This window comes from Salmo trutta, chromosome 9 (assembly GCF_901001165.1).
Source record: "Salmo trutta chromosome 9, fSalTru1.1, whole genome shotgun sequence".
In the NCBI taxonomy this organism is placed as follows: domain Eukaryota; kingdom Metazoa; phylum Chordata; class Actinopteri; order Salmoniformes; family Salmonidae; genus Salmo; species Salmo trutta.
In genome coordinates, this window is record NC_042965.1 from 25,205,760 (window position 1) to 25,230,205 (window position 24,446).

The following is a 24,446-nucleotide window of genomic DNA, read 5'->3' on the forward strand; positions in this document are numbered from 1 at the left end:
GTAGTTGTCCACATATTCTAAGTCAGAACCGTCCAGAGTAGTGATGCTGGACGGGCGGGCAGGTGCAGGCAGCGATTGGTTGAAGAGCATGCATTTAGTTTTACTTGTATTTAATAGCAGTTGGAGGCCACGGAAGGAGAGTTGTATGGCATTGAAGCTCGTCTGGAGGGTAGTTAACACAGTGTCCAAAGAAGGGCCAGACGTATACAGAATGGTGTCGTCTGCGTAGAGGTGGATCAGAGACTCACCAGCAGCAAGAGCGATATTATTGATGTATACAGAGAAAAGAGTCGCCCCAAGAATTGAACCCTGTGGCACCCCCATAGAGATTGCCAGAGGCCCGGACAACAGGCCCTCCGATTTGACACACTGAACTCTATCAGAGAAGTAGTGGGGGAACCAGGCGAGGCAATCATTTGAGAAACCAAAGCTATTGAGTCTGCCGATGAGGATGTGGTGATTGACAGAGTCGAAAGCCTTGGCCAGGTCAATGAATACGGCTGCACAGTATTGTTTCTTATCGATGGCGGTTAAGATATCGTTTAGGACCTTGAGCATGGCTGAGGTGCACCATGACCAGTTCTGAAACCAGATTGCATAGCGGAGAAGGTGCGGTGGGATTCGAAATGGTCGGTAATCTGTTTATTGACTTGGCTTTCGAAGACTTTAGAAAGGCAGGGTAGGATAGATATAGGTCTGTAGCAGTTTGGGTCAAGAGTGTTCCCCCCTTTGAAGAGGGGGATGACCGCAGCTGATTTCCAATCTTTGGGAATCTCTGACGACACGAAAGAGAGGTTGAACAGGCTAGTAATAGGGGTTGCAACAATTTCGGCAGATAATTTTAGAAAGAAAGGGTGCAGATTGTCTAGCCCGGCTGATTTGTAGTGGTCCAGATTTTGCAGCTCTTTCAGAACATCAGCTGACTGGATTTGGGAGAAGGAGAAATGGGGAAGGCTTGGGCGAGTTGCTGTGGGGGGTGCAGTGCTGTTGACCAGGGTAGGGGTAGCCAGGTGGAAAGCATGGCCAGCCGTAGTTAAATGCTTATTGAAATTCTCAATTATCAAGGATTCATCGGTGGTGACAGAGTTTCCTATCCTCAGTGCAGTGGGCAGCTGGGAGGAGGTGCTCTTATTCTCCAAGGACTTTACAGTGTCCCAGAACTTTTTTGAGTTTGTGTTGCAGGAAGTAAATTTCTGCTTGAAAAAGCTAGCCTTGGCTTTTCTAACTGCCTTTGTATATTGGTTTCTAACTTCCCTGAAAAGTTGCATATCACGGGGGCTGTTCGATGCTAATGCAGAACGCCACAGGATGTTTTTGTATTGGTTAAGGGCAGTCAGGTCTGGAGAGAACCAGGGGCTATATCTGTTCCTGGTTCTAAATTTCTTGAATGGGGCATGCTTATTTAAGATGGTGAGGAAGGCATTTAAAAAAAAGAACCAGGCATCCTCTACTGAAGGGATGAGGTTAATATCCTTCCAGGATACCCGGGTCGATTAGAAAGGCCTGCTCGCTGAAGTGTTTCAGGGAGTTTTTGTTTGAAGTGGTTTTAAAATTCCCTATGGGAAACAATAATGGCGAAAAAACGATTGTAACCATTTCCGTGTTTGACCGCTAGGTTTTATGGATATTATGACCACAGATAAAACAACGAGACAGATATTTCACCGGATGTATAAATGTGAAGCATCTGGTTGGCGGTTCCACTCACGACCAAATATGGTCATGAGAGGAAGCCCGGTGGCCAGCACAGGGAGAAAATGGAGCGAGATGGATTGCCCGCATTCTGCACATTTTCTCATTGATGAAACATTTGATTTCCACACAGTTTTCTGTTTTCAAAACTATAATTTGTAACGAACAGAGTGGACTGCGTTAGTAGTCTTTACCCTCTGCCAAAGTTTCAAAAAAGTGCGTTGTTTAGGAGCGCAAGTGCGAATTGAGTTATTGCACACGCGCACTGCACAAAGTAGGCGTTCCTTACGGAAATATCCAAATAAATGCTGGAATGTTCTTGGCAATATCGACTATGATTGACTTGGTCACATTGGAAAGACAGGCTCTGGTATATGTTGGGTTAGTTATAAAGCTATTTTTGTCCACTGTGGGGCTTATTCAAGGGTTTTCCCAAACTCGGTCCTGCCACCTGAAATTTCGGGATCATTACCCATTATTTCGTTTTTTTAAAGACACAGAAAACGGAGGCAGTGGGAGAACCTATTCAACTAAGTAGATATATTCTGAAAGTGATCTAAAACGATGTATTACTAGCTAGCTTTCTACAAAAACTTGTTGAGGATAACTCAAATGAGCTGCTAACGTAATGTTGGCTAATTTTATATACTGTATAGTTAGCTACGGGAGTTTAAATATCACCCGTTTACTAACTTCATATTAGCTAGTTGGCTACAAACGCATCAAGATAGCTAACAGCCATGGAAAAGGGTGAAAGGATTAGCTAGCACTTCCAGCTGTCAGAGAAGGGAGAGGAGGCTACTCTGGATTGGACCGGTACCTTTTGTGGGAGGACATAATGAAACTATTCTCCAGTCCCTAGCGAGAAACTGAGGACAGACAACATAATATTCAGGGCTGTCTAACTTGAGTATAATGCAGCCTGTTTAGCTTTCTGTCCTCGGATACAGAGGCGTCAAATCCTGTCTGCAGATGAAGTCCCAATTAATGTTGTAAGGGTACATCCTTGTATGCCAAGGATTGTGTACCTATGTTAGCAAATTGTGAACCAAAAATTGTTTAAAAGTCAGTGTATAAACGTTTTTACAACTGGAGCAGGTCAACCCTGATGGGTATCCACACTTCTGTTCCAGCACACACACCTGATTCAATGTATCAAACCTAATTAGTTAATGAAGTGTGCTATTGTTGGGCTGAAACAGAAGTCTACTCACCCACTAGATCAGAGGGAGGTTGGCTGCCACTGGTATTTACTCTTTAAAAAAAATGATTTTTTTAAAATGTATTTATTTTTTAACACATAATTGTTTTAGTAATAGCCTACTTGTTACTAATGTCTAACCTTTTACATAAATTAGCTTACTTGTACACTTTTAAATATGACATGTTGATTCTTTGAAGTTAACAATTTAAAACAAGTTTAAACACTTAACTATTTTTCAAGATGACTAGTGTTGATGATGGATCACAATCCTGCAATAAAGATGGGAAGGGAATCTCTAATTTGTCTGTATTCTCAAATTAACATGACTTGTTTTTCTTCACTCGCATGCTCTCCAATTTAGTTTTATTTGATTGTTACAATTTTTTTCAGAATATCAGTCATGTGAACCCATTTTGCAGCTGATAATGGCACGCAACACCAATGCAGCCATAGGCTTACAGCAGTGGTTCTTAACTCCAGTCCTTCAGTACCCCCAACAGCACATTTTTTTGTAGCCCCGGACAAACATGCCTGATGATTAGTTGACAAGTTGAATCCGGTGTGTTTCTCTGGGGCTACAATTGTGATAATGCCTAAGACAGTTTGGGTCCTGGGGTAGACAGTCATTGTAAAATAAGAATTTGTTCTTAACTGACTTGTTAAATAAAAGACTACCACAATTTGTCTATGCTAAATGTGTTGAAAGTGTAATGCAAGACGAGGTGAAGGTGCTCTACTCAAACCACACAACAGAATCATTTAGATTAACCAGGGCATATTACAACAATATTGTATAATTGAGGGATGTCTCCTTTCATATTTGGAAAAGGACAAAGTAGTTTAAATAGAAACTGATGCTGCTGCAGCATTGTCATCTTCACAGTGGGAATGCAGTTGATGTGGGTGTCTTTATAGGTCAGCTGGTGAACCTACAGTAGTACATAAATGAAAAGCACACCTGATGTTAGAATATCACTTCTTCAGGTCATCTAGACCATCAGGGTTCTTAATTGTTGGGTTGTGTTTAATTCATTCAGGTGTTGTATAAAGATGACTTTGTTGGGCTGGAACATCCAGTCAACACAGCATGTTGTCTCATCACATTGAGGCCTTTGTCCAATGCTGTAATTATCATTGGGTTTTATGACAATCACTGGATTTTCTTTTGTGTGTGCAATAGTGACCTCCAGGCTCCCCTTGTCATGGTCATTGCTAGAAGGGATCCAGCTTTTGTCAAATGAATGTCATATTTGACATTTCATAGCAGATTAGGAGAATTTAGGCTGCAGGTTGAGAATTAGGTTAGGAAAAGGGTTTGCTAAAATGCTAAACTATTGTTGGACAATGTTGACCAAAGCTGGATCCTTTTTAGCCAATACCCCTTCTTCATAGGCCTGGATTACATGGTTGCGTTCAAGACAAGGTCGTTTTCATTGGTCTGTTGTCAGAGTAGGCCTAGGCTACCATCGTATAAAAAAGGTGTGCTAATTTCTGAAATCAGTGTAGAATAGCATGACATGTTTATCAAAGGCCACATTTTTCCAGTGCAAAGGAAACGTCTCTAAACCTATGCCACTACGCGCTTTTTAATAGCCTAAAAATTAGCACTATCCAATCTACTCATCACAAATGCGATGATCGAGGTATGCACTCCTTTGTTATGAAGGTGCATTTTTTTTAGCTTCCCCAAAATGTTAAACTCACGTGACACATGCTAATTGCTAGACTACAACTATCTAGCTAATTTTAGATAATTTAGTGTTAACACCTGGTTAGCATAACAGCTCAACTATGGGACTCCCAATCACGGCTGGTTGTGATACAGCCTGGATTCGAACCACTGTCTGCAGTGACGCCTCTAGCACTGGGATGCAGTGCCTTAGACCGCTACTCCACTCGGGGGCCCAACGTCAGATAGGACTTTTCGTAGGAGGCAGCAAGCTAATATCAAAAACAGTACAGTGAAAGATATTTATAAATTGCCCCTTCTGTCTGTGGTACAGTATAGTTTAGAAACGGATACATTTGTTGTTTACAACGGCTTCCACCGAAACCAACGACGCATGGGAACCGCAAAGCATGATGGGTTGAAATAAAATGCAATGAGAAACACCAGCGAAAGCTGCGACAGATTGACCAATAACTACACCAAATGCATAACGGCGTAGCCAATAGGAGATAGGTGCGATCAGGTCTGGTCAGTTACACACCCACATTACTTTCTGACAACCACTACTTAGCGGGAGTTGTAGCTGTGAAACCAAGCGTCCATACAGCGGAGACAACCGGCGTTGGATTAATTAGGTAAAAAATAGCTTGGCTATTATGAGATGTCGATCGTTGTCATTTGCTCATAGTGGAGGAGGTGGTCTATTATTAATTTGCTCTCTGAATTGATAAGTAACGTTACAGTTGAAACGGTTATTTGCGTCTGAGTGGCACACAATGGTAATTGACGTTGATTCACCTGCAAGCTAGCTAACGTTAGATTGAAATTATTGACAGCTGTCTGACAATGTTGACATCTAGCTAATATCGTGACATAATGACTTGTTAGCACCAGTTTTACACTTAAAGGAAAACAATGCTGTTTGCACAGAATGTTAACGTTAGCTCATTTTAAATCGACTCATTTGGGAAAACGGTATTAGCTAGCTACTGTATAACTTAGCTGTCTTTGTTTTTTTTTGTCTGTAACAATCTTGACAACTAACGTTAACTAGCTAGCAAACTAGATATTTATCAAAGCAAAGGTCATCCCCCTCCCGAGTGGTGATGTGGAAAATTTCACATACGTTCTTTGGAGAAGATAAGAATTCTAGCTAGCAATTAACTTTAGAAGCGTATCCATAGAAACTGCGCAGTAGCGGTGATGGAAATTGTTATGCAACGTTGATAAAATAATAGTTCCCAGGGATGCCATGTGCCTGTTATTATGTAACTTATTTACATGGCAACAGGCCAAGTGGTGCTTTGTGTGTTAAGCTCTGATCTGAAGATGCAGCTTTAGCTACTAGTGGATGAGCCTTAACACGCCAAGCTCTTTATAGAAGAATTGAGTACCGTTAAATGCTGGGTGAGACCAGGTTGATCCTCCCATGCCATTAATACCGTGATGTGTTTTGGTCTCCTAGGGCAACCATGTCTGACAGAAAAGCAGTCATAAAAAATGCGGACATGTCGGAGGAGATGCAGCAGGACGCAGTGGAGTGCGCCACGCAGGCACTGGAGAAGTACAACATCGAGAAAGACATCGCTGCATACATCAAGAAGGTACCCAGATGACAGTTCAATGAGTAACATGGTCTGTGGTCCATGGAAGTCACTGAACTTCACTAACAGCGTTGTGCTGAGACCAGGCTTTGTGGAATCTAGCTCCTAATACATCGATTTGCCCAAGGTCAATACTTTAAAAAATGCTCACCTGTTTGGCCAGAAGTTACACTCTGGGCTGCGGGGGATTGATTTGAGTTTGCGATGTGTGTTAGACGCTCAAAGGATCCGTTTAATTGCATACACGGGTAAAGGGATGTTATCCCAGGTTTTGGTATGAAATTGCGTTAAAATAGTCAGACCTTCATACTAAACGTTAGCTGCCTGACTTACAAGTTACTGGTTTACTGTAAATCAAGGGCAAACTATATGAAATTATTTACTAGGTACAGTTACAGCTCCCGAGTGGCGTAGTGGTCTAAGGCACTGCATCTCAGTGGAAGAGGTGTCACTTGAGTTCCTATGTGTCTACATTACCAACAGACTAACATGGTCCAAGCACACCAAGATAGTTGTGAAGAGGGTATGACAAAACCTATTCCCCCTCAAGAGACTGAAAAGATTTGGCGTGGGTCCTCAGATCCTCAAAAGGTTTTACAGCTACACCATCGAGAGCATCCTGACGGGTTGTATGTTATGGCAACTGCTCGGACTCCCACTGCAAGGCACTACAGAGGGTAGTGCATAAGGCCCAGTACATCACTGGGGCCAAGCTTCCTGCCATCCAGGGCCTCTATACTAGGCGGTGTCAGAGGAAGGCCCTAAAAATTGTCAGACTCCAGCCACCCTAGTCAGACTGTTCTCTCTGCTACCGTGCGGTACTGGAGCGCCAAGTCTAGGTCCAAAAGACCTCTTAACAGCTTCTACCCCACAAGCCATAAGACTCCTGAACACGCTGCTGCTACGCTCTGTTTATCTATGCATAGTCACTTGTAACTCTGCCTACATGTACATATTACCTTGACTAACCGGTGCCCCCTGTATATACCCTCGCTATTGTTATTTTACTGCTGCTCTCTAATTACTTTTTTCTTAACACTTATTTTCTTAGCTGCATTGTTGGTTAAGGGCTTATAAGGTCTACACCTATTGTATCTGCATGTGACAAATCAAATTTGATGGATTCCAGGTTGTAGTTGTAAATGAAAACCAGATAACTTGTCCTCAACTAGCCTAACGGTGAAATAAAACATTTCTTGGCAAATGAGAAGCTGTAACAGGTATTGTAAACAAATTTGAGATGCACGTGGAACATTTCTGGGATCTTTTATTTCAGCTAATGAAACATGGGACCAACTAATTTTGTTCAGTAGCTCACTTAATGGTTTCCTCAATGAATGCATGTCTGATTCATCACTGCATTCCTCTCTGCCCCTCCCAGGAGTTTGACAAGAAGTACAATCCCACCTGGCATTGCATCGTAGGGAGGAACTTTGGCAGCTACGTGACCCATGAGACCAAGCATTTCATCTACTTCTACTTGGGCCAGGTGGCCATCCTGCTTTTCAAGTCTGGCTAAACGGCCAGTGGCCCCAGCCCCTTCAACACCAACTGACCATTAAATACTGACTCGACAGAAAGGCTGTATCATCCTGGTCAATGGGGACTGCCTTTTTCTGTGCTGCTTTGTTCCTCTTTAAGAAAAAAAACATGGCCATGTGAGATTAAACACTTGTATTTATTTTTGTTTTCTACTACAGTAGATTTGATGTCACCGGTTCTTTTTTATTTTTATTAAAGTGATATCGTTTGGCTCTGGGTTTAACTTTTGGAGTACTTTATTTTTGCTACTTATGTTCACTCATTTGTGCTATGTGGATTGTCCAAGTTGATAGAATGACAGCACTGATTGTGTAAGAGGCCATTTAATATATGATAACCAGAAACTACATGCGGTGGGTGAAAATAGGTGAATCTAACTCACTTAACCATAAATTGCACTAGCTCAGGTAAATGTCAAAGATCACATGAAGAGGTAAAGGGCTCTTTGCCAAAATCTGCCACCAGGGCATAAGCTCTTCCAGGTACTTGTAATAGTTTTTCGGTCTGCGGGTTAGATGGCTACAGCGAACGGCTTTTTAATTGTTTATTTAACGTTTAACTAGGTAAGTAAACACTTATTTACAATGACGGTATAGGGACAGTGGGTTAACAGATTTTACCTGTCAGCTCGGGGCTTCGTTCTAGCAACCTTTCGGTTACTTCTAGTCAAACCAGGGAATATATCTTACCCATACATTCCTATAGCAGTTTCTTGGGCCAGACCATAGAATGGGATTTATAGGATCTCTAGTCCAGACCTAAAAATAATTCAGACCGTCGGGGGTACTCGCGTCGTTAACCATTTTGTTTACACGGTCGTGTTCCTTCATCAGGACCTCATATCCTCCAATTGGGGCAAAATGTATAGCAAAGAATGGCAACGCTTGCATGTGGTCGTCACAATGTATTTGAAGATCATTGTAAAAGCGTCTCCATAGGAAGTTTATTTAGAAACCTAATACTCCACAAATTTCATTTACAGGTATTTGAATAACCATTTAAGGACGTGTGCCCAATGGGCTGCAACCAATGAAATGTTAATGTCTGCCACAAGAGTTAGTTCTAGCTAGCATTGACAGCGAACATGTGGGTAGCCAACGCGGCCAGTGTCCAGACCTAGAAACAAGGTCCGTAACTTGTGTGGCCCAAGTTAAACTACATCTGTCCTTTATACACAGGCAAGATCGAAAGAGTTGCTGTTTTGCATGTCCCAACATCCTATGGGAGGTTAATGTATTTAGTCAAACCGTTTAATCATGAATACTTCAGTGCCAATTGACTAAAAGCTCTTCAATCGATACTAGTGAAGGGATGAATGAAAGCCAACTGGAAACTGATTTGGCAAACCTAAGCCAGGATTAGGTAGACAGACTTCAATGACAGCAACCAAACACCTGAAGCTCACTGAATGCCTTGGCGACAGCCCAGCCTGCCGCCACAACCCCATTGAGAGGTTTGAATTAAAAGGGTGCCGCTTGGGCTCTACCAGGACACAAAGATTCTGAAGAATTCAAACCCCGCCTCAACTTCAATAGCCCATCAATACACAATCACATACAGCCAGAAGGTGGGATAGGACTGTGGTGGTACTCTTTATTACAACATTTAGAAAACCAGTTTGTGAGGGTAGACACCGTTGGAGAGGCAGAAAGAGGAGCGCAGGTAACCCTTCAGCTGGGGAACCTTCTTAATGAGGGGCAGCAACTGAGAGTCTACAGTCTTCTGGTCCTCCTTCCTCTGCTCTGTCAACTGGTACTTCTGTGGAGGGGGGGAGCAAGGTAAGAGATTGTCAGAGAACTTCAGCTTGTTGCCTACCAATTAAAAGCATTTTCTATTTCCAACCTAGTTTTTTTTTTGCCACAACCAAAGAGGAAAGTAGTTATCTACCATTTATTGAACAAAAGATCCATCCAAGTGAAAGATTTGAGCTGTCCGGATAAACTGACTGCATTCTTCAAATAACATTCTTAGGAATGAGGGATTTATACACGTTGTGCATCTAGTACAAGGGTCGGCAACAGGGTCCGCAGGCCAAAACCAGCTCGCAAGTAAAAACACCAGGAATCCAGCTAAAAATGTGTTTTATTTAGGAAATCTGTTTACCAAGTATTCCCACTAATACATTTTTAAAAGGAAACGTGATCGTGTCTAAATGTAATCAAGGTATAAAATTATTTTAAAAGCCAATCTCTTTTTGTGGTCAATTTGCAGTGTACCAGTTATTATAATTATGTTACTGCTACTGCCCGTCAACCATCTACTCTGACAAATCGGCCCACAGCTGAATCTAGCTGCCTACCCCGATTTATTATGTGCACACTGCTTGTACGCTACCAGTCCAATGACAACCTTCAATAGTTACCCCTCACCTCTACTCCCCCCACCAGTTTGTAAATCCCAGAAGGGTTTGCAAGTATGTATAGGTTGTGTATGTCTAATGTGGGGTTCACCTCTTTTTCTGTGTCAAAAATCTCTCCCTCCTGGTGGCGGGGTCTCCTCAGCCTCTTCTTCTTGAAGTAGGCGTCTGACAGAGTCTTGGGGATCTTCATGCCAGAGATGTCAACCTTGGTTGTGGTGGCGATGACAAACTTTTGGTGTGCCCTGCGCAGGGGGACACGGTTCAGGGCCAGGGGACCTAAAAGTTGGAGAGCGAGTGGAGGATTGAGTTACAACTGAAATAGCAAGAAGAGCATATTTTCAAAACATCACACCAAGGTAGGTATGGATACCTGGTGAGGTACTGCAGCTGCAGACATTCTGAAAATAAAATCTCACTGGACATTCTGAAAATAACTAACTTTATGCAACACATGTTTTGCCAATCCACCGTGATGAATAACAATATTTCAAAGAAAGCACTGGTTGTTCTTACCAGTTACAAGCAGGAGACCACTGGAGAGCTGCTTCAGGAACACAACACGCTGAGAGGAGAGAGAAGAGTCAGTCACTGGATTGCACAGGACAACATCTACCACATGTACATGCTACAGTAGGGATCACCAGCCCTGATCCTGAAACAGGGTATACAGGCTTTAGTTCCAGCCCAGCGCAAACCCACCGGATTCTTCCTTACTGGTAAAATCAAGTGCCACAGCTGAAACCATCAAACTTGTGGCTTTCTATTAGAATAAAGAGCATTAACAAAACTATCCACAAGAAAAGTACAACAAAAATTGTACTAGGTCACTGCCAATTTAAATGTATAGGGAAACACATTACATAAATCTTTAACAAATCTGTTCAGATGTTTATCAACTTGAGTTTAATGAAAATGTTCCACTTTACACATTTATGTGCTCCCAATACAATGCTGCGAGTGTCCTCTGGCAATTGAGCCGCACTTCAAAGCTGACACCATAGCAGCAGGGCCTGCTGGGTGAATTCAGTGTGTGGGCGCAGTCCTGTGTGTGGAAACTACTGTAGTATGCCAGCAGTACGCCTGTGTGAGGCTTGTATGTGTGCGTGTTTCTATGTGTGGGCAAAAGGTGAACTGATTTGTCAGTGTGGGAGTACCAGGCAGCTTATCACATGTAGGGCGCAAAAGGGCAGCAGAGCAACAAGGGTTTTAAATTCATATGCACAGCACACAATCTGCAATATTATTGGTTGCAAAATAATTCTACAGTGAGTAAGCCTCAGTGTGTGAAAGCAACAGATATATATGAGTAAGAGCAGTGTCATGAGTTTGGCCATGAGGGTTCTCACCTTCCTGCACTGGCATCCAGTCAGCAGAACAAGGACAGTTTAAGGTGGTGTAGCTGGAGTGAGGTTACGGTATGATTCAACTCCATGACACATGTGTGCATGCATGAGTATTAATGCATGCGATCTAACCTTTCCGCGGTGGCGTCCAGTGAGCAGTACAAGCACGGTTCCTGGGGTGATGGTGGCACGCAGGTTCCTCTTATGCTGGCTGAAGGGCTTCTTACCATGGTTCTTCAGTTTACGGGCCACATCCTCTGTGGGGTAGTAACGGGGCTGGGGCAAACATGAGTTAAGGGATATTACACAACTTCACAAGTGTAGAATTAAGCAACGCCACATCTTGCTACCAGACCTAACTGTAGGCAGTATATTGAACCGATGAAAAGGTCAAAATCAGCATTTTTGTGTATACGACAGATCAAATCCGTTTCAAACCGGAATCTTCATCTGCTGAATGTGGTAGCAAGCTACAAAATCCAGCAATGGTTACAACGACCCAAGAGAAACTTGATGCCAACCTCAATTTGGGAAACAATGTTTGAGTGAGCGAAAGACTCACCATTTTGCGCATCTTGACAACGCGAGTGCCTCCATTCTTGTCACCGCCAACAGTCTTTGTGATGGTGGATGGGATCTTGACCTTCAGCTTCTTCTCAATCTAAAACAAGTACCGACAGCATGTTGATGCTTTCCGTACACTACACAAAGAAATATGACTCGACATTAACCAACATCTAGTTTTTAATAAACCCTGAACCTGTTAGTATTTATTAGGGATCTCCATTAGCTGCTGCCTTACTCTTCCTGGGGTCCAAACAAGTTTAACAGGTTCAATCTAGAGAACCAAAGTGACCACTTCCCCCATTCGGTGTGCCTCCCGTCTCACCTTGGTCTCAGTGGTCTTGGTCTTCCTCTTGTACATGGCCCTTCGGGCATACATGGCGGAGCGAGAGTAGCGACCGATGCCCCTGGCCAGGACAGGGTTTCGGCTGCAGTGAGCCTTCTTGGCCACCTTCTTCTTGTCTCCCTCTGCCATCTGGGGAGAGACGGGGAGCAGAATGGGTTAAACCCATGGATAATTCTACAATTGAGCAATATTTCTAGTATTGTAGTAATTCAATGGTCGAACATTCATTACTAGTGGATCATGAATGACTGATGCTGGTTAGTTAGCTACTTTCAATATGGTGCTGAAACAGAACGTGACAGCTAGTCTGATGTTAGCACACCAAACCTATCCAATTTTTTTGCTAAGCACATTGTGACTTCAGATATTCAAGAACGGGTAAACAAAATACTTGGCTGTAAACTATGGTCAAATTATTCCAATAATAGAGCTAAATGAGCAGGCCCCATCACTGGGTGATTGCCTGCCACTGCAACACTAGCATGTCATGAACATTTCTGCAACTTGGTAACATAACACAAGTGTGCAGGTAAAAACGGACATTTCAACAGACAAGTTAATTACTTATTTTACGCAATTGAGAAAACACCTTAAAATGACTGGAGAAAGTGTACACGCAAGCATTGGCATTAATCGGCATGACAAGTGGTAGCCAACGTACCATTCACCTTAGAAACCACGTCGGCTAGCCCTCACGTTTTGGTCGTTTTCAGTAATTCTCTATAATATGCCATTACACACGGGAAGTCAGAGGATATGATAAGTTATTACCGTAACCAGTGAATAGAAATTAAACATGGGCCAAATCTGAAATCTGCTCAAGAATTACAACGCGTTGAGATATGTAGCAGGCAGCGGGCCTACGCTTACGAAACATAACGCTATTTATTTACAAGTCATCACACACACAAAACAACCATATTCAAACATAAAGACTCTTAAGGACATAATCAATAGCCCCGTATAAATTGGATGTGGTTATTTGGTGCATTTTGTATCGATGAACACCGATTACATTTATGCAGTAGTGTGGTGAGAAGCCATTCTTACCTTTGCTATGAAAAAAAGACCGACATCCGGGGAAGTTACGTATATAAGCACGTTGCATTTGACGTTGACGTAAACAACGCAAACAAATCTTGGCCCTTGTAGTCCTTTGAGAAACAACTAATTCATCAATAAAATAAAACAATTTATAGTCAATAAACATTGTAAATGAAATCTATGACTGCTGTATTTGTCTGATAAGAGTAATGTTCATATTTGTAACTTTGTAAGTTCCAGCAATCATTATCAACTAATGAGCTGTCTACGAAAATATTTGTATCTATAGTCACATAGGACCAGTTTCCAGGACCAAGATTACGGTGGCGGTCCAGGTCACCTTCATTGCAGACCCACTGCACAGAGCAGCACATTGCTATATTGATGTGGAGCCTGAGATACATTACATGACCAAAAGTATGTGGACACTTGCTCATCAAATATCTCAATCCAAATATCATGGCCATTAATACGGAGTTGGTCCCCCCTTTGCTGCTATAACAGCCTCCATTCTAATGGGAAGGCTTTCCATTAGATCTTGGAACATTGTGTGGACTTGCTTCCATTCAGCTACAAAAATAATTCGTGAGATTGGGCACTAATGCTGGATGATTAGGTCTGGCTCGCAGTCAGCGGTCCAATTCATCCAAAAGGTATTTGATGGGGTTGAGGTCAGGGCTCTGTTCAGGTCAGTCAAGTTCTTCCACACCGAGCACAACAAACCATTCCTACATGGACCTCACTTTGTGCATGGGGGCATTGTCATGCTGAAACAGGAAAGGTCCTTCCCCAAACTGTTGCCACAAAGTTGGAAGCACAGAATCGTCTAGAATGTCATTGTATGTTGTAGTGTTAAGATATCCCTTCACTGTAACTAAGGGGCCTAGCCCAAACCATGAAAAACAGCACAAGACCATTATTCCTCCTCCAAACTTTACAGTTGGCACTATGCAAACCATTTCTCTATAGACCCGGTAGCGTTCTCCTGGCTTCCGCCAAACCCAGATTTGTCTGTCGGACTGCCAGGTGGTGAAGCGTGATTCATTACTCCAGAGAACGCATTTCCACTGCTCCAGAGTCGAATGGCGGCGAGCTTTACACTACTCCGGCCGACGCTTGGCATTGCACACGGGCTTGCGTGTGGCTGCTCGGCCATGGAATCCCATTTCATGAAGCTCCCGACCAACAGTTCTTGTGCTGACGTTGCTTCCAGAGGTAGGTTGGAACTCAGTAGTGAGTATTGCAACCAAAGATAATTTGTACATGTTACAGCACTCGGCCGTGCAGTTCCTTGAGCTGGTGTGGCCTAGAACTTCACGGCTGGGCCGCTGTTGTCCTTAGACGTTGCCACTTCACAAGAACAGCACTTACAGTTGACCGGGGCAGCTCTAGCAGGGCAGAAATTTGACAAACTGACTTGTTAGAAAGCTGGCATCCTATGACGGTGCCACATTAAAAGTCACTGAGCTTGTCAGGAAGGCCATTCTATGGCCAATGTTTGTCTATGGAAATTGCATGTGTGGCTGAAACAGCTGAAGCCACTACTTTGAAGGGGTGTCCACATAATGCCTTTAGTTAACATGCAGTGTACAGTGAAATAGACCTAGTAACTACTACATGCTACTCCATAAAGAAATCACCAACATGACAATTTGTGAATCCCAGATTTTTCACTTTAATCATAAAAAAAGATCTTTACAGGCAACCTGACAGCATACACACACGTCTTACATATATATCCAGTAATTAAGGCAATGGTGAGCCGTGCAAAGGAGTGATAATTCAGGCAAGAAATTCTGGATAAATGAGGCAATTACTTTACATTGGTTACCTCATACACTCACCTCAACTATTCATATGCTACAGCGAGAGGTAAATGGTATGTCCTGCTATGAGCTAGCATTGTCTCCAAGGCAAAGAGACTTACAAAAACAGGAGTTAATCCTTCAGATTCACAAGGCCTCTTTAAGCAGATAAACATTCATGTATGGCAACCATACAGTCTAGAAAAAGGTAGAAGGAATATGAAACATCCAAGAAAGGAGGGAGTTTCAGACATTTGTTCCTAAACATACAAATACCATTGTCTTCTGTGTTCAGAGAAACAGCAGCCATTTTCTGGAGTAATTATGAGATCTTTGCATTTTCTTTTCTCCTTTGTGTAGATGCTGGAGTCTTTTCTAATTTGAAGTGTGGGTCAAACATACAAAGAACTTAATGTTTTTACATTGGAAGTGGATATTCTTACATTTCAAGTCGATACTAAGAAAACTCTACATTGGACAAAAATCTAAGGTCTAATTCGAGTGTGTATATGGCATGTACTCTATTGAGTATGTAAGGTGTGATGTGTTTTAAGAGTGTGGATGGTATTCTAAGTACCCTTCTGAGTGTGGATGGTTTAATCGGTTCCTCAGTGAGTGTTCTCTATAATTATGGCAATACCCTGACCACCACCGATGCAAGCTGATCCCACAGCATACTTTCCTCCAATCCGCCTGAAGGAGAGAGAGCAAAACCACAAATGGAAATCACTCATCTGTGAGATATGAATTGCTCAGCCATTGAATTGTGTTATTTATTGGTTTAGTTCCTGTATGCTGATTGGCTGAAAGCTGTGGTATAGAACAGCCTTTAGCCGTGGTATATTGGTCAGATACACCACAACCCCCCTCAGGCTTTATTGCTTAATTAAAAACCTCTTACCTGTTCCCTTACATAGGACACATTTTTTTCAAGATTTGATTAGACAGTTTGTTGAACTACATATTAAGTGTTAAGTGCTCTGCGCAGTAAGAAGACTACTGGTGTGGTGGGGTTACCTGAGCTCGTGGACCAGGTGAGCAGTGATGCGTGCTCCAGAGGCTCCCAGGGGGTGGCCGATGGCAATAGCCCCCCCATCAGCATTACTCTTCTCTGGGTCCAGACCCAATGCCTTGGCAACCGCCAGGTACTGAGCAGCAAATGCCTCATTCACCTGAGAGACAGCAAAAGGTGAGAGGACATGAGAAGTCGGCGCAGGACAAAGAAACAGAGCAAGTGAGAAGGAGGAAGTCAATTCTATAGGGTGTGCTACAAGAAGGAGATTGAGTAAAGCAAAACAAGGCAACACAATATCTGCGATTTCCTGCATCAGTTCCTATTCATGAACTTAGACAAGCATACCTCCACCAGATCCATGTCTTGGAGGGTGAGACCTGCTTTCTTCAGGGCTTCTGTGATGGCTGGGACTGGGCCTGAGGGGGAGAATGCCAGAACCTTACCAACAGAAACCACTAGATGGCCATGCTAGAAAGGACTATATTTGGCTGTATCATATGTTTTCATCAAGTATATGAGAAATTTGTTGCCAGTCACCCACCTATTCCCATAATGCTTGGGTCACAGCCGGAGACGTGATAGGCCACTATTCTTGCCAATGGGGTGAGCTTGTGCTCCTTCACAGCTTCCTCACTGGCTATCACCACAGCAGCAGCACCGTCAGACACACCCTGTTGAACAGTACATTCAAAACTAGCACACAAATTATCTGCACGCCATTTAAAACCAGTGTGCTTGGGGACAGACTGAATGTGATACTCTGTTGGCAAGAGTTGGTAGGAACTGGGTGAAAGGGCTTGGATCCAGAAGTGAATCACTTTTGTTAAGTACTCACTGATGCGTTGGCGGCAGTGACCGTTCCTCCCTTTTTGAAGACAGGGGGTAGTCTAGCCATCTGCTCCAGGGTGGTCTGGGGGCGAGGGTGCTCATCCTGGGTCATGGGTACTTTTCCCTTCTTTGCCTTCACGTCGATGGGTGCAACCTCTGCCGTGTAGTGGCCCGCCTCATGGGCTAAGGTTTAGAGCACACACAGACAAAGTCAGTGATGTAGTCAGCATTCAGATAGAAATCTGGAAAAACTGTTCATTGTCATGACAAGATGCAGAAGTATTTCTGGTTTACAGAGGACAGAATCAGGAATTCCTTATTATATCAGGACAGTCTTCATGCCTTAAGTAAGGATTGTAAACATGTAAGCTTAGTTATGTTAAGGGTTGACCTCTCACCTGCCTTCCACCTCTGCTGGGTCTGGTGTGCGTATTTGTCACAGTCGTCTCTGCTGATCTCATATTTCACTGCCAGGTTCTCTGCTGTGATGCCCATGGGGATCTTAATGTGCAGGTCAGTAAGCCCCGCCCACAGAGTGTCCTCTAGCTGAGACAAAGAATACAGAACACTTTAGTTTAGTCCTTGGCATTGGTTTAGAGCAGCTGTTAAAGGGCTCTTGCAGTCAAAAATGATCAAAACCACACACACACGGTTCTTACCCCACCTCGTTTTTTAATTCAATACCTTGAGGTCAAGTCCGAACTTGGTTCCGAAGCGGACATTGCGGACAGCGTATGGCGCCTGGCTCATGCTCTCCGAGCCTCCACACAGCACCACCTCTGAATCCTTCAAACAGATTTCCTACAGAGACATACAGGGTCTTAAAGGGGACAAACGCACAAGGCTGCTAATGTTCCTAAGCAATCAGCAGAGGCAGAAACCATGTGTAACCAATGTGAAATGGCTAGTTAGTTAGCGGTGGTGCGCGCAAATAGCGTTTCAATCAGTGACATCACTCGCTCTGAAACCTGAAGTGGTTGTTCCCCTTGCGTTGCAAGGGCCGCGGCTTTTGTGACGCGATGGGTAACGATGCTTCGTGGGTGTCAGTTGTTGATGTGTGCAAGGGTCCCTGGTTCGATCCCAGGTTGGGGCGAAGAGAGGGACAGAACCTACACTGTTACACATGCACCTACAAACAAAAGGGTAGGTGACACTGCGGCAGAAAGAACTTTCCTGAGGTCTCTGTGACCAAAAACTTTGCAAAATAATAAAAAAATATATTGTGTACAGTGGGCAGGAGTCCAGTTCAGACAGAGATACTTGAAGAAATGCTCAGTGGAGTGCAACAGTTAGACTATGTAGAGTCTTAGTGCTTACAGTGTGTCTACTGTACCTGAGCTCCATTGATGATTGACTGAAAGCCGGACCCACACAGGCGGTTCACGGTGAGAGCAGGCACTGGAATGGGCACCCCACACCTCAGGCCCACGTGACGGGCAATGTATGGAGCATCTGCAGAACTCTGGAGAGAAAGAAAATCTGCCTTAAGTCAGCTCACATTTCCTTCCTAGTTTACCCTCGCCTCAGCTTGCTCTTTGGAGTTTTAGACCCACCTGCATTACGTTTCCAAAGATGACACTGTTGACAAGCTCAGGTGCCACTCCCCCAGCAGCAAGGGCAGCCTTGGATGCATGCTCTGCTAGGTCTGTTGCACTGTGGTCCTTCAGCACCCCACCGTAGGTTCCAAACGGGGTCCGCTTAGCAGACACAATAAACACATCTGGATGGAGAGAAAGAGGAGTCGGTGTGAGGTGACTAATCAAGCTTTACTGCAGCTTTGGACATGGTTTGAGTGACAAAACAGTACAAATATTAGACTTGAAAAAAGGCCATCTTGCCTACACTCACTGCCTGATGAAAGTGCATAAACGTTTGAGAGTCCTATCATAAAACTCCACTGCAGTGTCATTGCAATTCTAATGCAACTATGAATAGTGCCACGGTCACCTTCACCCTACATTCATTTCCAACTCACCTAGCCTTTAGAAATGAAACGATAGAGGCAACTGTCAGTTGTTGAATATGTGGCGGGCAGACACTTGACAACAAATACATATGTTTACATGTAGAGACTAAATGACAGCTGTCAGTCTTACATTCATTCATTCAGAATAATGATCACAGCTGGAGAGGCTAAACGGTGACAACTCTAAAAGGGGAACACAATGTTTAAATTCACAAATGTAGGCTATAGTCAGTAGTGAGCAACTAGCCATGAACAATAGTTTGAACTTTGTCGACTGTCTGGAGCAGCTGGTTATAATTTGGCAGACAGACAAACTATCAACGTTACTACGCAGACACTTTTGCAGAGCAAGAAAAACATATTGGCAGAAAACTAAAACATGCATTTCGTGGCGCGTGGTTTATCGAAAATACCATAATATTACTTACTTCTGAGCAGTGACATACCGTTGATTCCTCCTTACGTCCACGAAGGTCAATGTATCTGTTTGAACCGGGAGTCAAACTCTGGCAATGTTGGGTCGTCACTAGTTACCACAGCCACAAAGTCATAAACCCCGCCTATTTCTACAATTTATCTTCTTAAAGGGTGCTTTTAAACCTAACTTTAACCACACTGCTAACCGTATGCCTAACCTTAAACTATGACAAAAAAGCACATTCTTGTTTTACGATATAGACCATTTAGACTTTGAGGCTGTGGTAACTAATGGAAATTTGACCTTTTGCCTAAATAATCTATATCTAATCATTGAGATAACAACATTCGACAAAATAACTCTGATCAACATGTTTCTGTAAGGAAATGTTAAATGGTTCCTTGGACAATATTTATTTATCCAGGACACTCCATTTAGTATGATATTCTACTTTCGTATGGTATGTATTAATTTGTGGATGTCCATCACCCATTTGTATGATATGTTACGAATTACAATTCATATTATATCTTACGAATTAGCAAAACGTACAATATGTTACAAATATACTAAATACATTATATATTACGAAAATGCAAACGTACAATACTTTACGAATTTGTTAAACGTGTTATATATTACGAATTTCAAAACTCTCAATATGTTACGAATTCTAGCTAGGTGGCTAGAGTTTAGGGTTAGGGTTAAATGTAGGATATAGGTTAAGGATAGGAGAAGGGTTAGCTAACATGCTAAGAAGTCCCAAAGTTGTAAGTAGTGGAAAAGTTGCTGATTAGCACAAATGTGTTGCTAACGTTTACGTTATACACCCACCCACTCACCTCGACCAACCACCTAAGTAACCATCTGTCTTATGCAACCATACTAAACGTAACATATCATAACAATGGAGTGTATTTACGTACAGATAATACGACATGCTCTGAGACCGAGTTGAGCTACAACAATGGGATCGAAAGTGTCCATGTGAAGCACGAGCTAAATTTACGTCTGTTTCAAGTTACTGCGGCTGTCAAGGGGACAGCAATGATAAAATGTGTTGATACACGTGAATAACTTTTATCTGATTGGATTGAATAGTAATTAAATAGTATATCGATCATGTCCATTGCTGTATCGCGTGCCCTGTGTAGGGTATTGTCCCGACAGACTGCAGTGCCAACTAACGTTAGGTGAGTTGTCTCATGCAATTCTGGTTAGCATAGGCAAGCTAGCTAACGTTAGCTACAGCAGTTGAACATGTTTTCTTTTCTCATCCAGCTGTATGCTAAAACCTAAGCCAGTTAGCTAACTACGTTATCTATTCACTGCAGTGGAGTTCCACAAGGTTCGATTTTGGGTCCGGTACTGTTCAGTTTATATATGTTACCTATTGGCAGTTATCAGAAGGCACAGGTTTGATTTTCACTGCAACGCAGACAATACACAAATGTACATTTCTGTGTCACCAGAAGATTTTAGCTCCACGGATAAATTATTAGACTGTATTAGTGAATTAAATACTTGGATGGCTCACAACTTCCTCAAGCTAAATCAACACAAGACCGAGGTACTTATTGTTGGAGCCAAAGCACAGAGAGAAAATCTAGCTGCACATTTTAATTCACTGTCAATACGAATAAAACACCAGGTACAAAACCTAGGTGTTGTTTTAGATTCTGAACAAAATGTTGAATCACACATTAGGAATGTGACCAAAATAGCTTTTTTACCACCTAAGGAACATTGCCAAGGTGAGACCATTTCTCTCAGGCTGATACAGAGAGGCTCATCCATGCTTTTATTACAAGCAGGCTAGACTACTGTAATGCTATCCTGTCTGGTCTACCAAAGAAAGCCATTGGTCAACTGCAAAACCTACAGAATTCTCTAGCACGGATACTGACCAAGACCAGACGGAGAGCACACATTACACTGGTTTTAAGGTCTCTGCACTGGCTGCCTGTGAGTTTTAGAATTAATTTAAAGATAATTCTATTGTTTAAAACAAATCTATCGACAATTGTGCACCACAATACATGTACCCAGTGGGTCCTCAGGTCATCTGGAACTGGCCTTTTAACTATCCCAAAGCCTAGGACCAAGAGGCAGGCAGCCGTTAGTTATTATGCCCCCAGCCTCTGGAATAGCGTACCTGAGGGGGGCTGAAACTGTAGACATAAAAGAGTTCTTAAAACACATCTTTTCAGCTTTGCCTTTTCTTAGGGTGCTTTTTGGTTGTTCAGTTTGTCATTCTTTTTGTTTTTTATCATGTTTGTTGTGTAGTAAATACTTCAGCTTTTATTTTCATTTATTTTTTCCTGTAAAGCACACCGCATTGCATTCCATGTCTGAAATGTGCTTTATAAAGCTTGATTTGATCTGTTACAGTGGCTAGATTGAGCTAACTAGTAGTTCTTCCCTTCCTCTGATTTTGTATGTTGTTCTGCACAGCTCTTTGATGGGAGTGGACGGTCATGTCAGTCAAGGTCCTTGGTTTGCATCTGTCCTCACATTGAAGACATCTGCGCCGCTAAGGTAAGTTGAAGATCCTTTTGTCTATAAAGGGTTTGTTCTCTGGTGCACTTTGACTCTCTTTGCAGTTTGCTATAGGCACCATTTGTTATAAATGCACTACAAGCTCAACTTTCACTCATTCTGCCTGCATGTGCTCTAACAGAGCAGAGCCCAAGAAGAAGAAGAAAGTGGACCCTCGTAGAGAGCAGATGGTGAGAGAGAGACTGAAGAAGAAATTGAAGAAGCTGGAGAGAGTTCCTCCTGAGCTCATTCCTATTGAAGACTTTACAACCCCAGCCAAATACATGGATGAGACCAGGTATGGCTCACACACCTTTAGTGTTTAAATTAATGAAGTGGCTGACATTCCCATACAAAATCAGGGCACCACCATGAGTTACTATGGTGGGCACACCCTACCATTGAAGTAGGCACATCCATAAGCTTGGAATATTTACTGTTGCTTCACCCCCAACAGTCAATAGTGGCTTAGTTTGAACCCTGCTTACCATAGGGATCTCCAGCAATAGTCTTAGAAACACACCAAAACCAGCTGAGATGGATTGAAATTGAGTGATGCTGTGCTTAACCGATTGTTCTGTTGAGTGACACACTATTAGTGCAATCCAAATGAATTTCTCTGTCCCAATGTACACCTGAATAGGTCCCTACTCTATTTGTTCATTTTCCCTAGGGTGCGTGGTGCTCCTCAGCTTACCTTTGAAGAGAGTGAACGTCGGGCTCTACTGCTGAAGGAGTGGTCCCGCTACAAACAGGTAAATGTGATCTTGTGGTTTAAACTCTATCACTACAGTCATATTTGGAAGCAGAAATCAGTGAGCAGCCATTAACAGTACCTTTTTTGTGGACATTTTGATATACCCAGTTTCTGTGCTGCATTTTGACTTCTTTCTGCTACGAGCAGACCCAACACCGGGCAGAGATGGAGGCAGTAGGCCTAGCTGTGGAGGCCCAGAGGGAGGCTCTGGAGGAGCTGAGGCTGGAGTCAGAGGAGCTCTACCAGGCAGCACTGAGGCCAGACCCCTTGCTCTTCCCATTCAACCACCAGGGACCCAGCTACACACCGCCCAAGGCCCAGTATGAGGCACCTGAAGGCAAATACAACAACATCACCAAAGTCTACACCCAGTGAGAGGGTGGCAGCATTAACATTGTGGGCGTAACATGTGTTGACATGGTTATTACATCCCCTGGTCTTTACGTGATTTGGACAGACTAAATATTTGACCAGCATGTTTATGAAAATAGATTAGACATGAAAGCTCAGAACAACCTCCCGGCCACCAATAGTGGATGGATGTCTCATTCAAAGGGTATTTCAACCGCTTACCGACCAGAGGACCATGACCCTGTCATATTCATCATATTGACAACTGCCCTGTCATGGAACAAGTTTCAATTCACACTCAGAAAGTGATTCACATTCTGTACTGTATTGTTACATTCATAAACGTCATAGGTTTAAATACAACCTGTAAGTAAAACATACCAGAGGGTTGAAAAAGGATTCCCTTTTTTTTTGATAAGCATTTGAATGTATATAACAGACTGTAGATGAAGTATCCTGTGAAATAATAAAGACAAAGAGCCTGTGTAATGGTGTTACAGAAACGCTGGCCTCCATTTCAATAGGTAGAGAAACTCACTTGTCTCTTTCCACACAATGACCTAAACAGTATAAAAAAAGTCAGACCACTGGTGCGACCCAGAATACTGTATGGTATGGTGCGGTTACCCTTTTGCCAATACAGTAATTATTTTAGCTATTCATCAAAATACACTCACTGGCCAGTTTGTTAGGTACACCACCCCGTTCATGAAAATGGATCGCTCCTACACTCACCTGGCCGTGGCTTGTTATATAAAGCAGACAGGCTTCGAAGCATTCAGTTACTGTTCGATTGAACATTAGAATGGGCAAAACGAGTGATCTAAGCGACTTTGAGCATGGCATGATTGTCGGTGCCAGGCGCGCCGGACCCTGTATCAGAAACGGCCGCCCTCCTGAGCTTTTCACTCACAACAGTTTCTAGGGTTTACCGAGAATGGTGCGACAAACAAAAAACATGCAGTCCTGTGAGAGAAAACAGCTCGTTAATGAGAGAGATTGAAGAAGGGCAAGAATCGTCCAAGCTAACAGGCGGTCCACAAACGGACAAATAACGGTGCAGTACAACAGTAGTATGCAGAACGGCATCTCGGAACGCACAACTCATTGATCCTTGTCACGGATGGGCTATTGTAGCAGACGACCACACCGGGTTCCACTCCTATCAGCTAAAAACAAGAAGCTGCTCCAGTGGGCACGCGGTCACCAACGCTTGAAAATTTAGCAGTGGAAAACATTGCCTGGAACATGACAGCGAGTTCAGTTTACTTGAGTGGCCTGCGCAGTCCCCAGACCTCAACCCAATAGATCATCTTAGGAATGAGCTGGAACGAGCTGTTTTGCAACAATGTACCGCCGTCCAATCTGCAGCAACTGTGCGATGCCATCGCGTCAGCATGG

The 24,446-nt window shown here is 43.1% G+C and overlaps 4 protein-coding genes across 5 annotated transcripts; 2 read left to right on the forward strand and 2 right to left on the reverse strand.

Annotated features, from left to right (window-relative positions):
* Window positions 1–5,069: 5,069 nt before the first annotated feature.
* On the forward strand, window positions 5,070–7,933 carry LOC115200293 (dynein light chain 1, cytoplasmic). The gene is made up of 3 exons (XM_029763242.1): window positions 5,070–5,200; window positions 6,031–6,169; window positions 7,551–7,933. The coding sequence occupies exons 2-3, from the start codon at window positions 6,038–6,040 to the stop codon at window positions 7,686–7,688; spliced, it is 270 nt and encodes an 89-aa protein (XP_029619102.1). The 5' UTR covers window positions 5,070–5,200; window positions 6,031–6,037; the 3' UTR covers window positions 7,689–7,933.
* Window positions 7,934–9,279: 1,346 nt separating this feature from the next.
* Window positions 9,280–13,392, reverse strand: LOC115200292 (60S ribosomal protein L6). Its single transcript, XM_029763241.1, has 7 exons — window positions 13,374–13,392; window positions 12,303–12,452; window positions 11,976–12,074; window positions 11,546–11,689; window positions 10,584–10,632; window positions 10,162–10,346; window positions 9,280–9,469 (listed from the first exon to the last, which is right to left on the reverse strand). The coding sequence occupies exons 2-7, from the start codon at window positions 12,450–12,452 to the stop codon at window positions 9,317–9,319; spliced, it is 780 nt and encodes a 259-aa protein (XP_029619101.1). The 5' UTR covers window positions 13,374–13,392; the 3' UTR covers window positions 9,280–9,316.
* Window positions 13,393–15,018: 1,626 nt separating this feature from the next.
* acaa2 (acetyl-CoA acyltransferase 2) lies at window positions 15,019–19,528 on the reverse strand. The gene is made up of 10 exons (XM_029763243.1): window positions 19,410–19,528; window positions 18,569–18,735; window positions 18,349–18,477; window positions 17,700–17,816; window positions 17,414–17,561; window positions 17,023–17,198; window positions 16,729–16,858; window positions 16,533–16,603; window positions 16,190–16,344; window positions 15,019–15,865 (listed from the first exon to the last, which is right to left on the reverse strand). The coding sequence occupies exons 1-10, from the start codon at window positions 19,423–19,425 to the stop codon at window positions 15,781–15,783; spliced, it is 1,194 nt and encodes a 397-aa protein (XP_029619103.1). The 5' UTR covers window positions 19,426–19,528; the 3' UTR covers window positions 15,019–15,780.
* Window positions 19,529–19,734: 206 nt separating this feature from the next.
* On the forward strand, window positions 19,735–23,548 carry mrpl40 (mitochondrial ribosomal protein L40). 2 transcript variants are annotated; one of them, XM_029763245.1, is made up of 5 exons: window positions 19,735–19,859; window positions 21,854–21,937; window positions 22,080–22,235; window positions 22,611–22,692; window positions 22,842–23,548. In XM_029763245.1, exons 2-5 carry the CDS (start codon window positions 21,861–21,863, stop codon window positions 23,067–23,069), a joined length of 543 nt encoding a protein of 180 aa, XP_029619105.1. In that variant the 5' UTR covers window positions 19,735–19,859; window positions 21,854–21,860; the 3' UTR covers window positions 23,070–23,548. The 2 variants fall into 2 exon arrangements, with proteins under 2 accessions (XP_029619105.1, XP_029619104.1); XM_029763244.1 differs by lacking the exon at window positions 19,735–19,859 and adding an exon at window positions 20,387–20,592.
* Window positions 23,549–24,446: the final 898 nt, after the last annotated feature.

Bases quoted from the DNA above. Each gene is read 5' to 3' on its own strand.
- LOC115200292 (XM_029763241.1), bottom strand. From the start codon at position 12,452: ATGGCAGAGGGAGACAAGAAGAAGGTGGCCAAGAAGGCTCACTGCAGC. The intron at 12,075-12,302 runs GTGAGACGGGAG...TACTTGTTTTAG, and splicing joins CCAAGACCACTGAGACCAAG to ATTGAGAAGAAGCTGAAGGT. The intron at 11,690-11,975 runs GTGAGTCTTTCG...TGTTTGCCCCAG, and splicing joins TTGTCAAGATGCGCAAAATG to CCCCGTTACTACCCCACAGA.
- LOC115200293 (XM_029763242.1), top strand. From the start codon at position 6,038: ATGTCTGACAGAAAAGCAGTCATAAAAAATGCGGACATGTCGGAGGAG. The intron at 6,170-7,550 runs GTACCCAGATGA...TGCCCCTCCCAG, and splicing joins TCGCTGCATACATCAAGAAG to GAGTTTGACAAGAAGTACAA.
- acaa2 (XM_029763243.1), bottom strand. The intron at 17,562-17,699 runs GTATTGAATTAA...TCTTTGTCTCAG, and splicing joins AGTTCGGACTTGACCTCAAG to CTAGAGGACACTCTGTGGGC. The intron at 17,199-17,413 runs GTGAGAGGTCAA...TCTAAACCTTAG, and splicing joins CCAGCAGAGGTGGAAGGCAG to CCCATGAGGCGGGCCACTAC.
- mrpl40 (XM_029763244.1), top strand. From the start codon at position 20,522: ATGTCCATTGCTGTATCGCGTGCCCTGTGTAGGGTATTGTCCCGACAG. The intron at 20,593-21,853 runs GTGAGTTGTCTC...TGTTCTGCACAG, and splicing joins GCAGTGCCAACTAACGTTAG to CTCTTTGATGGGAGTGGACG. The intron at 22,693-22,841 runs GTAAATGTGATC...TGCTACGAGCAG, and splicing joins AGTGGTCCCGCTACAAACAG to ACCCAACACCGGGCAGAGAT.